The 12,258-nt window shown below is 51.9% G+C and overlaps 2 protein-coding genes across 2 annotated transcripts; both read right to left on the reverse strand.

The window, feature by feature from the left end:
• Window positions 1-65: 65 nt before the first annotated feature.
• On the reverse strand, window positions 66-5,996 carry LRRC23 (leucine rich repeat containing 23). The gene is made up of 7 exons (XM_015635002.3): window positions 5,901-5,996; window positions 5,712-5,824; window positions 4,612-4,865; window positions 4,390-4,520; window positions 1,522-1,658; window positions 703-925; window positions 66-418 (listed from the first exon to the last, which is right to left on the reverse strand). Exons 1-7 carry the CDS (start codon window positions 5,979-5,981, stop codon window positions 380-382), a joined length of 978 nt encoding a protein of 325 aa, XP_015490488.1. The 5' UTR covers window positions 5,982-5,996; the 3' UTR covers window positions 66-379.
• Window positions 5,997-9,459: 3,463 nt separating this feature from the next.
• On the reverse strand, window positions 9,460-12,166 carry TPI1 (triosephosphate isomerase 1). Its single transcript, XM_015635038.2, has 7 exons — window positions 11,971-12,166; window positions 11,167-11,290; window positions 11,006-11,090; window positions 10,747-10,879; window positions 10,558-10,643; window positions 10,301-10,388; window positions 9,460-10,028 (listed from the first exon to the last, which is right to left on the reverse strand). The coding sequence occupies exons 1-7, from the start codon at window positions 12,080-12,082 to the stop codon at window positions 9,910-9,912; spliced, it is 747 nt and encodes a 248-aa protein (XP_015490524.1). The 5' UTR covers window positions 12,083-12,166; the 3' UTR covers window positions 9,460-9,909.
• Window positions 12,167-12,258: the final 92 nt, after the last annotated feature.

Genomic DNA, 12,258 nt, shown 5'->3' on the forward strand with positions numbered 1-12,258 from the left:
AGACAGATGAGGGTGAGAGAGCCAGAGAATAGGAGTGGGTGTGCAGGATAAACAATCCCAGTCACTCCAGGCTCATTAATTATTTTTATTCAAATCACAAAACCTTGCAGAGTTTTTGGGAATCAAATCGAACCACAGAACCTGTAACTCTCCCCTTTCCCCTCTCAGGCCTACTGAGAATAGAACACAGTGCAGTGACTGCAAAAACACTGCAGTGCCTCAGGGCAGCTTCTAGGACCAGGGTGAATAGCACTCCTCTTTTCTCCAGAGGTAAAATGAGGTGAAGCTGGTACCTAAAGCTCTCACTTTCCCAGCCTCACATATGGGGAAAGGCATCACTACATCTTGACAGCCTCTGGGAACAGGTGTTAAAAACAGGTCACTCAGTCACTGTATCCTCAAGAGGTGCTTCCATTTCCTGAAAAAGGGAGGAGGGAGAAATTAATGACCCCATGCCCAATGTCTCTTCCCCTTTCACTGCCCTCTTTTGCTAGTGGGGTCAGGAATGGCAGCAGGGTTGCATGACGGCCACCATAACCAGCTTGCAAAGCCTGGCCTCTTTTTCAGGCTTTCATGCTCTTGTGACTGACATCCCCTACCCTTCTCCTCATGTAATATAGTGGAGGAGAGGCTTTATCAGCGTGCTTGGTCCTTTTTCTTTCTCTTCACCTCCTTCTAATCCCTGCACTGTGTTGTTCTCACCATTTCTGTTTGCTTCCTTGTCTGACGGATTTTCTCCGCCTCTTCCCGCTCCTCTTCCTCAACTGATTCCTTGTCGAGGCGTTGCAGCTGTGGCAGCCGGGACAGGACCTCCAGCCGGTAATTGGGCTCCTCGGTGCACGGATTGTCCATCAGCACCAGTGCCTGCAGCATGGGGAGAACCTGCAGTTTTTCCACCTCCTGAAAGCTTTTGATCCCATTGCTCCTGAAGAAAAGGAAGCACAGAGAGCAGGGGAAGGAGACCCATGCACGTAGTGAAATCCCTTTGGAACAGTAAGTGGACAAGACAGAAAAAGCGAATCTTAATGGCATCAGGGACCATAGACCTTAGACCACAGATCTGTCACCTAAGATCCAGATCTGCAGCTCACCAGACTGAGAGACAAAAAGGACATCTCCTCTGGATTCCTCTGTGCTCAGTCCATTGAACCGTGTGACATCACCACGGCCCTGCATGGCAAACACTGAGAACTAAAGGGAATCTGCAGGCAGAGCACAGAGAACAGAGCTCAGAGCTTTGAGGGACCCAACTGACTTATGGCAAGGAATGAAAAGCCTGAGATGGGGTATGAGAATGACTGGACGGGCTGATATTTTGTAAGAAGCCCAGGAAAGGCCCTGGCTGTTACAATGCCTAGACAGCTGCTGAACACCAGTTAAGGATGGTAGATATCAACCCATCCCTACCAGATCTTCAACTTCCAAAAAAAAAAAAACAACCCAGAAAATCCTGAAGATCTAAATGGGAGTGCAGTCTGACGAAGGGATCTCTGGTCCCAACACAGAGCAGGGAGGACCCACCGTAGGTTGAGGTACTGCAGGCACTTCATGCTGTCAGAGAATCCATCCAGGGCCTCAAGCTTGTTGTCACGCAGGTGCAGAGTCTCCAGCTGCTTGAACTCCTCAAGGCCTTCAAGGCTGCAAATGGTGTTCTTGGCCTGAGCACCAGGGAGGCAGAAAGAGAGAAGGAAAATGGGGACACACAGGGGAGGGAATAGCAGTTATTTCTGGCTTTTAAGTCTCTATCCTTCAGACTCCCTACCACTCATAACACATCCTTGTCTGAAGCTCAGTCAGGTAATTCAGGGTCTTGGCCAAGTGGGTTCTCAGGATTCAGATTCAAGGACCAAAAGTTTGCTGAAAAAGTGTTTCCTGGAGCATCACTTGGTGTTTGAGACAAAACCACCCCAGGTGAATACTCCACTGCCAGCACAGCACTCCTTTCCATGGCAGTGCCAAATCTGAGCCTCAGAGAGCAACAGCATGGAGGGGAAAGCACACCTGAGCCTAAAATTAATGTGTTTAAGGGATGAGTAGCAGCCTCTCTTAGTCACACAGTACATTTAAGTCCAGGCACCTTCCAGTAGCTGCTTCTCTTGTGGGGAAAACCTACGACCAAGAACTTCTACTCCTCTGGGCTGTGTCTTACTTCAGGAAGTTTAAAATTCCCCATCACTGAATTTCATTCCCTTCCCTGGGATGTGGGTTAACAAAGCAGGGGAATATGGAAGCTCTGAATTTCAGGACTCGTTTCGCAGCAGGATTTCGGCTGGAAAAGACCACTAGAGGTCTCCTGTCCGAGCGGATACTCCCCGCAGTGCCAGCACCTACGCTCTGCTCTGTCAGGCTGCTCACCGCCCTGCACGGCCAAGTTTGGAGCATCCCAGGTAATTACCGTCTCCCCACCACGGTCTCCAGCCTGGAGCTGAGCAGGGTTTTCCTTGGCAATGTGTCTGCAGTCGCTAAGGGTGCTGAGACCTGAATGAAAAATGGTGTGAGAGGTGCTGTTGTGCTCTCTCTTCCTTGTAGGTACCCAAGCAATGACGTGGGCAATACCTGAGACTGAAAAAGGGGCACAGGCTGAACTGGTGGGATAGAAGAACATTTTAGGGCTGAGTCATTCAGGATAAAGACCTTTTGTAGAAAAGGAGGATTTTAATAGAAACTGGACAAAGGAAAATCTGGAGCAGCTGGGCCAAGTAAAAGGAGTAACACCATGGCAAAAAGACGAAAGCTGGATATTTAGTGAAGGCCATGTGAGCATATTTAACAGTCAGGAAGGATTAGGACATTGTACCTCAGAGAAAATTGTGAGCTGGCATGGGTGGGGAGCTCATTGATCACTGGCTTATAAAAGGAATAATAACCTCCCATCACTCTCACTTTCTTCATTACTTCAGTGTGAATTGTTTTACCAGCTCTGGCCTTGCAAGCACTAGCAGGACAAAGCAGAATGGATATTTCTCAGAGTTGTTTCATTTTTTTCCCCTAAATCAAACAACATTCTGTCTGACACGCAGTACCTTCCCTTAGATATCAGTTCTTCACCCAGATGTGTTTTTTATTGCAAGTTACCATACGTTGCCCATGATCTCCTCTCCCCTTCCTGCACACTCCACCTTTCTCAGGTTAGCCTTTTCCACCACTGCTGTACCATGACCAGGAGCTAACACAGCCCTACTGTGACCCTCAAAAATTATGCAAATGCCACATGGTACACAGCCAGTTTGTAGTCTTCCTAGTACATACCACTTTTTACATGCTAAATTTCATCTGCAGCTATGTCATACCTTAACCAAAAGTGGTTCAATTCCTTAAATTGAGCCCTGTCCTTGAGGCATCAGCTGCACTTACCCAAGGCTGAAGTAACACCAAAGTCTTTCCACAGAGACCAAAGCACTACTGGGGGAGATTTCCCTGCAAAATGATTTAATGAGCAGGTAGACATGGGAGACAAATTCAAGCCCCAAAGATTCTTGAGAGTCAGTTGTTCTAGTTTCAATACTCATCCCTTGCAATTTTCCTGTTTCACATGGGCAGCTCAGAAACCCCTCAGTCATGCCAGGAGCCTTTCCTTAGTAGACATGCTCTGTTTGCTTCCCTGCAATAACTCACTAAGGTGACTGGGTATGCTTTGAAGTGCTGTATTGTATCTAGTGACTTATCCACTTCATCCACTCTTGAAGCACTTCCAGTCATAAAATCCCAGTTTTCCATCAGAAAATTGCAGGCAATCTCAGCAAGCCATCTCCTCAGTGTTTTCTGCCAGGGAATCTTGATGAATAGAAGCCACATAGTTTTTCAAAGTCTTTATCATATTTAATTGCTTTTCAAGAGGTAGTGACTCAGGACATCTGTTTAATCTTTGCAAGCTGTAGCACAGTGTGATGCATGGGGCTAAGCCATACATCCTCTCTTCACTCACATCTCTAGGAGTAAATGCTTCCTTGAAGTAATTGTTTATGACATTAAGAAACAGCTTCTCCTATCTTAGTTTCACTGCAATATTGAATCAATTTCTTTTTTGGCAGCTGTAGGTGTGAATCATATAATTGTGCTGGCTTTAAACCAGTATTTGATTAGGCCCATCAGAGAGCAGAAAGGCATCGCCTCCCTTTGTCACCCGAAGAGTAAAGCTGTTGCTTTGCCCAGTGATCTCCAGTGGTCCCAGGGCACATGGAATACAAGCTTGCCCAACACTGCCTGAAGGGAAAACTGCCCTCCTGCAGGAGGCTGTGAGGGAAGAACCCTTCCTGTGAGGGAAGATGCACTGAACACTGACTCCTCTATGATTTGTGGTTTGTGGCCACTCTCTTTGTGCTATCTGGGCTGCAGGTGCCAGGCTCTGCAGCAGCTCTGTCCCACTCCCCAGGTTGGCTGATCCCTTACCAGATAGAGCTTCTTGAGCTTGGAAACACCCAGCCCTGCTGTGGTCTCTAGCTTGTTTCCTCGCAGCTCCAGGACTTGCAGGCTGAACAACTGGTCGTGACTCAGGCCCAGCGCTTTCTGGATTTTATTTTCTGGGTGCCAGAGGAAGAAGAAACAAGAAAGTTAATCCCACCATTCCAAGAAAGTGTCCCCACAAGAATGAAGAGAGGTGGTCTGTATCACCTTTCAGGCTGAGGTTGGCTAGGAGGGGGTGAGTAATGCCCTCGAAATCCATGATGTGGTTGCAATCAAAGCTGATGACTTGGAGGTAGGGCAGCTCCTGCATGCTGGCACTGGTGAGCAGATTCCCATCCACCTTCAGCCAAAGCAGCTGGGTTAGGCTGCTCAGCGGGGCCAAATCTTTCAGCTTGTTCTTTGACAAATCCACATACCGCAGGTGAATGAAGCGTTCGAGGAGGCTGATGTCTGTCAGGCCCCTGAGGGAGGGTCAATGTGAATAAAACAGCTCTCATATTTCCCCACTACCATCTTTTGGATTGCTTCTTGCCACTGCTGGAGGGAGGGCAACCTTCTCTCCTACTTCCCTGCTGTCCTAGAAAGCCTTGCTGAGAGAAGATAAAGGCAGGTGATAGGGACAGGCCTGTAAGCAAAGATGAATGGTAAGATTGGACCTGCTTTCCTGGCAGAGGGACTACTTATTCCCATTGAATTGTATCTGTCAGGATCGGGAACAGCCAGAGCAGAGAAAAGGGTAAGTTCTGGGGTCTGTCAGACAATAGTGTCAACCCAAAGGACTGTGTCAAAGGACTTTCCTAGTGGAAAAAACAGTGGCTGAGATACCCTATCAAAGAAACAATCTTAATGGGCCCCCTAGCTACATGGGTGTGCTCAGGGAGGCTGAGGCTCCAAACTGTCCCAAGGCCATTGTGGCACAGTACTTACAGCTGCCTGCCTTAAAGGTTAGCAATTAGGAGGACAGATGTCAATGGATATTTCTCAAAGTGCCTGTAGGGAGGTCACTGTCCAGGTCCCCCTAGGAGAGCACAGTCCAGAGTGATGGGCAGGCTGCTGTCAGCCTTGGGGGACACTGATGTGTGTCTTGGGGGACCCAGTGATGTGTGTGGCTGTGGTGGAGGCAGTGCCCAGGCCAGGACTGAGGATGGGCAGGCTATGCTGAGGCACAGACTGGAATGCAGATGGCTGGAGAGAGAGCAGGGCCTGGACACGCTCCTACCCCACATGGCCGCTCACCAGCTTGCAGCACAGCGGCTCCCTGGCCATGGAGAAAGGGGCTTCTGCCGGGTCAGGCATTGCACACTCACTTGTCTTTGGCTTCAAACTTCACATAGGCGAGAGCCAGCCCGTTGCCGGTCTTACTGAGGAGAGAGAGGCCCTCCTTGAGGATTTCCTCCGTCAGGGGACAGGGAGCCGGCTCCTGGGAGAGAAGGAGAGAGCACAACGCCAGCGCTGGCCCAACCACAGCCGGGCCGTGCTGAGAGCCTCCCCCTCACCTCTTCTTCTTTCTCCTCATCCTCCTCCTTCTCCTCCCCCTCTTCCTTCTCCGCCTCCCCCTCCGGCTCCTCGTCCTCCATGCTCCCGGGGCAGGCCGCGCTCGAGGCCCGGCCGCTGCCATGGGAACGGGGGCGGGCCCGGCTGCGCGGAGCCGCCGGCGGGGCGGGCCCGCCGCTGTCCCCAGCGCCGTGTCCCCGGAGCTCGGAAAGCTCCGAGCCTGTCCCACCCCACGCTCCCAGCTGGGTGACATCTGCAGCTGTTAGCGCATCTAGAGAACCAAAGGATGTTTTCGGCTGGAAGAGACCTCTGTGCGCACCCCAGCTCAGAACGGGGCCGTTCAAAGTCAGGCAGGGCTGCACAGGGTGCTGGGCACTCGGGCGGTGAATGCCTGATTAACTCTTAATCAACCCTCTGGTGAATGTTTAATTAACGTCTTGAGCAGAAGTAGCCTTGGGCTCTGCATGAAGCGGCCCCGAATATGAGCACCTGGATGCCAGTAAGGGGTTTTTGGGGTGCACCTATCCTCCAGAGCTGGGAAGGGTTGAGGCTGCCCTTGCCCAGCCGATGCCAACAACACCGGGTATTTACCAGCCGGGAACGCTACTCAGAGCTGACTGTCACCAGTGCTTTGCGGTTAATACAAAGTCCAAGGCTCTGCCCCCTTTCCCTTCAGTGCACTTTGCTCCTTTGCAGTGCCTGGGCAGAGTTAGTGCTAGAAAAGTGGTCCGAGCAGAGCTGCTCTCACAGCCATCAGCCATCGCCCCTCCCGCAAGGCACCCCTGCGCTCAGGGCTGCACAGAGAGCTCCCATCTGTGTCCCCTGCTTTGTCCTGCTACACTCCCCGGTGCCGACCTCTTCTCCTGTGCTACACATCTCTATTCACTCCCTGCTCATTATCACACAACAGAATGGTTTGGATTGGAAGGAACCTCAAAAATCAGCTCGTCTCAACCCCCCTCAGCCATAGGCAAGGATTACACACACCAGACCGGGCTGCCGAGGGCTCCATCCAACTCAGCCTTGAACACCTCCAAGGATGGGGCAGCCACAACTCCTCTGGGCAACCTATTCCAGTGCCTCACCACCCTCAGAGTAAAGAATTAATCTGCACATGAACTCTCCTGCCTTTGCTTCCTGCCCTAAACATCCCCTAATAACAGAAGGGAGCCCAAATCTTTAAACTAGAGAAATTTTATTTAGATTATGTACACATATCCCAAACCTAATTATACTGATAATTAAGGAGGGTATGTGCTAAAAGCTGGCCTGCACACCCACAGAGGAGCACAGGGTGATGCCAGCAGGAGAGGGAGCCCAAGCAGCACCCGGCAGGCCACTTCCAGGCCCATCCCAGGATCCACCAGCCCACTAAACGCCCATTTCCAGGGACACAGGGGCACAATGGTAGGTGGGATCCCACATTAAGGACTCAGAGAAAGGAACACCCTGTCCAGCCCCATCCCAGGGGAGCCTCAGCTCCAGAGCACCTTTGGGATTGGGGGTGTAACTGTGCTCAGGGGTGTGGGACGCAAGATGGGATGCAGGGGAAGAACATTTGGGAATTACACAGGACTCATTAGGGAGTGTTTAGGACTGGAACCAGGGCTGATCTACGTCTGATTAAACAATGAAATCAAATAAACTGATACAGCCTACAGGAATAAAAAGGGCCAGACACCTGTCAATAATTTGTGATGGTTTGTCCATGTCCTGCACCTGATCAGTGCAGCCTGTCAGATCTTCTCACTGAACTTTTGCACTTTGCCCTGGGTGAGGAACTCGTGGCCAAAGCAGCACAGGGACTTGGCTACTTGGGGGCTGGAGAGGTTGGGATTGAGGGGCAGCTACTGGGCACTGCCCAAGCCCAGCTGCTGGAAGGAGACACACTGTACATGTGTGTAAATACTTCTATAAATACAGATATACACAGATGCTCACTAGTGCACCTCCATCCTGCTCAGCTGGAGCAGGGCGTGGGATGAGGCTGTGTGGGAGTGCTCTGTGTGGATGCATGTGTAATCTGTGTGGCCAGCCATGGCTGTGCTTAAGTGGAATATATTCAGAGTCACAAAATATTCTGAGTTTAAAGGGACACCCACAAGGATCATTGAGTCCAGTGGTGCCTACTGGGAATACAAACTCAGCCTGACTATTGTTTGGGGCTGAGGATGCGGAGCCATCGCAGCCTCTCTCAGGCTGTTACATCTGGCACAATGCATTTTTCTTCAACAGCAACCTGTTTAAAATCCAACCATTACAGTTTGCTGTGAGGATCTGGCAGTATTTCCACTCCAGAGAGCGGCAGTCCTGCCAGAAAGCAGACAAAAAGAAGAGGAAACAAGATCTGGAACTCCTGCTGATATAGAAATGATTTTCCATGAGTTTATTCCTCATTAAATGAATGTTTTCATGCTCCTGCATTCTCTCAAAGCAGCAAGATCAATGCTCAACTCCCATCTGTTTTCTTCTATGTAGGTCACTCTCCTGGGCTCTTGTGCTGTGGGCAGGGCTGGGCAAGAGCAGAAGCTGACAGCAGAGCTGCAGCCAGTGACCCATCCCTGAGTGATTGTACCCAGTCCCTGCAGCCTTAGGACCAACCACTGTGTGCCCCTGCTGCATCACTGCTGCTCTGGTCAGTATGACCCAATGGCCTCAAACTACAGCCATGGCCCAAGCAGCCTCTCAAGCACGTGCTCTGGTTGTAAAAAACAGTTTTCAGACATTTTATTTTTTTTTTCCTCCTTTGAGTTATCCTCCTCCTCTCCCCATTGTTCCACACATATACAGAGCTGGGAGCTGCCTCCTCCTTACTGCTGTCAGGTTCTTCCTTCTCAGACCACCTGATATCCTAGGAAGATCTCTCCCATCCAGCTGGGCAGCAGGAAGCTCCCCCAGCAGTAGCAGGGCAGGAGTCCCCACAGCATCAGGCTTTTTCCTCCTTGCTCCTCAGCTCCTGCCCCTCATCCCTCAGGTGATGCTGGCACTCTGCCCATAGGCTCCCAAGGATGTACTGCCTCACAAATAAGCTCCTCCTTGTGAAGCACTTCTTTTTCATCACCCTCAGTACTACCAAATAAACATCAGCAGCTGGGAAGTAACATCAAGTCTTGCTTCCTCACCCACCAGCACATGGTTGAAAGCAGGCAGCAAGCACTGCCCCAGCACAGGGCCTAAATAAAATCCTTCTCTGCAGAGACAGAGCTGCTCCACTCAACACTTAATGAGCAAAGTCAGTTACTACAAGTCCTTACAGGCAAAGAGCAGTGATGAGCACATTACTGAACCTGGCAGGGAAGACTGGCTCACTGGTGGAACAGCCAGGTGCTCCAGCAGCCACTGGAATAGAGATACAGATATAACAGAATCACCACAGGCCAAAGAGCTGTTAAAAGAAAGAAGCAAGATGCAGGTTGAACCTGTGCAGTGCCTACTGGGGTAATGGTGGGCTCTCAGGGAAAAGTCCACAAAACCCTCTCTGCAACCAGCCACCTCCAAAAGCAGGAAATTCTCTACACTGCTTGTCCCCAAGATGCTTCCCAATAAGATCCAGGACACACCTTTGCTTTTTCTGTTTTTCATTTATTGTTCAGTACGGGACACAGGTGAGGTAAGACATCCCACAAGGGTCTAAGCTGACAGGTTCCTTGCTGATGGAGCTGAAGGATGCAAGAGACTGTGGTTCCTTTTTCCTTCTTGCAGCACCAGTGGCCCCCTCTCCCTGCAGGACTGCAGGGAAAGGGAGAGATACTGGCCAGGTGGGCTGTGGGCTCTTAACAGGTCAATGGGAAACTGAGGATTCAGCTCAGAGAGGAGACTGTCAAGACTCTGCCGAGACAGTCTCCTACTAACAGGGCTCCAACGTGGTGGGGGTGGTTAGCAGAACATCTAGAACAATGACTGTGGAGGGGAAAAGCCTCGAGGGAGGCCTCCGTACTGAGACGTGTGCAACGAAAGGTCCCTTCTTGCTTCCATTTCTTAACCACAAGGGACAGCTCCTCATGGGGTGCTTCAGTGTTTGGCATTGATAATATCCACAAACTCTGGCTTGAGAGAAGCTCCACCAACAAGGAAGCCATCCACATCATGCTGAGAGGCCAGCTCCTTACAGTTGCTGCCAGTGACAGAACCTAAGGAGGGAGCAGTGTTTTAAGGTCAGATGTGCCAGCTGTAGGGAAATGGGGCCAGGGCAAAGGCAGGACTGGCAAGGTACCAGCCACCTCTTGCACACAGCAAGGCTATTTCCCATTTATCCAGGAAAACTACCCAAACAAGCTAGAAGGTGATTTTTTTATGCTCTGGAAGTCCAGAGCTTCCTTGCCAAGGAGAAAATTACGTACAACTGCAACAACAGGTAGAAAAACTGAGCACTTCCTGCCCTGGAAAGTTGCTTCAGACTCACCTCCATAGATAATCCTAGTTGACTGAGCAACAGCATCAGACACGTGGCTTTTCAGCCACCCCCGCAGCTTCTCATGAACTTCCTGAGCCTGCAACACAACACAAGAGTTACACTCTGCACACAGATCCCTTCTGAAGACAAGGGAACAGTTAGATGCTAAGTCATTAAGAATCTCCAGGAGATTCTCAGTAAGACTCTTCAGTAAGGTTTCCTGGGAGGGAAGGGTCAGTTTACTCAGCCACCTCCCCCGCTCATACCTGTTGGGGAGTTGCAGTTTTACCAGTTCCAATAGCCCAAACTGGCTCATAGGCAAGAACTACTTTACTCCAGTCCTTCACGTTATCTAGGGAGGAGGGAAAAGGTACAGGTGAGCACAATACCCCCAGACTGGGAAGACCAGAGCTGGAAAACTGCTAAAAAACCCAACCACTTCTTTTTCCTCTTACCAGCAATAGCCTTGGTCTGTTCAAAAACCACCTTCTCTGTTATGCCAGCTTCTCTCTCATCCAGCTTCTCTCCAATGCAGGCAATGACTCCAAGGCCCTCAGACAGAGCATGAGCCACCTTCTGCCCAATCAACTGGGAATGGAAAAGAAACAAGGCAGCCAATAAAACAGGTAGGAGGTCTTGTTTAATTGCTCACTTTTCCAGACTTTGCAGACCTATTTGAGCTGGACCATGTCTCTATTCTACGAAGCTACTCACCTCATCAGACTCTCCAAATACATGCCTTCGCTCTGAGTGGCCTAGGATGACCCATGCAGCTCCAATATCCTTGATCATTGCTGGGCTGGAGAGAAAGGAGATGATTCACTGGAGGAAATTCATATCCCAGAGGCACCATGACTTTACTCTCTGTGGCTCACCTGATTTCTCCTGTGAAAGCACCCTTTGGTACCTTGTAACAGTTCTGTGCTGCCACTCCAATCTTTGCATCGAGCTTCTGACGGGCAAAGTCAAGGTAGATGGCAGGGGCTCCACAAACCACCTCTGCAAGGCAAAGCACACGCTTACCCTTGTGACAGGGGAAGGGCAGAAACTGTACCCGGCCACTGATCCCAAATCCCAGCCATAAGAGATCATCCCTCTCTCCTGAGAAGGCACAGCCTGCCCCTCCTCATTGACATTTGGGGGGCCCTCTGCCACTGGACAATCGCTGCTATCGGATGACTCAACAGCAGGGAGGAAGCCCTTTCCAGAGGGCTGCACAGGCAATACCAGGCCGACGGCCAGCTCACAGGGGTCCCTTGGAAGCGCCCAGATAAAAGACGGGGCGAGAATCCCACCCTACAGCCCGGGCCTGGCCGAACCGGGTAGAGCCGCACCGGGTTGAGCCTGGGGTTGTAACCGGGCACGGCGGCGGGGCAGGGGCAGCGCAACGCTCCGAGACCCCCGCTCCCGGGGATGGGGGCCAGGCCCGGGGGAGGCGCGGGGCCCCGGGGGTCTCCGGGGATCGGCCGGGGGCGCCCCGGGGGTCGGCCGCACGTACCCGCCGGGCCCGCGGGAACCCGGATCCGGTTTCGCGGGTATATTTAGCGCCGCCGCCGCGGGGTTATATTTAGGCCCCCGCCGCCCTCTGACATTTGCCGCTTCCCCGCCCGGGCCCGGGCCCGGTCCCCGGCTCCGCAGGGCCGTGTGGGACGTGCGCTACGTGCGGGCCGCGCCCTCACCGGTGTCGGCGGAGAGCTTGGCGCCATTCAGCGTGTGGATGAGCTCGCCCAGGCTCTTCTTGTCGCCGTTCATCTTCCAGTTGCCCCCGACGAAGAACTTCCTGGGCGCCATGGCGGGAACGAGCGGGAGCGGGGCCGGCACCGGAGGAGACGCGAAGGTCAGCGGCGGCAGCGCGCGATGCGACCGGCGCTCCTTTTATAGCCGGGCGGCGGCGGAGACCACGCCCCCTGCGTGCCCCGCCCACTGCCCCGCCCCTCGCCCCACCCGCGCTTTCCCCCAGCCAGGCG

This window comes from Parus major, chromosome 1 (assembly GCF_001522545.3).
Source record: "Parus major isolate Abel chromosome 1, Parus_major1.1, whole genome shotgun sequence".
Lineage (NCBI taxonomy): Eukaryota > Metazoa > Chordata > Aves > Passeriformes > Paridae > Parus > Parus major.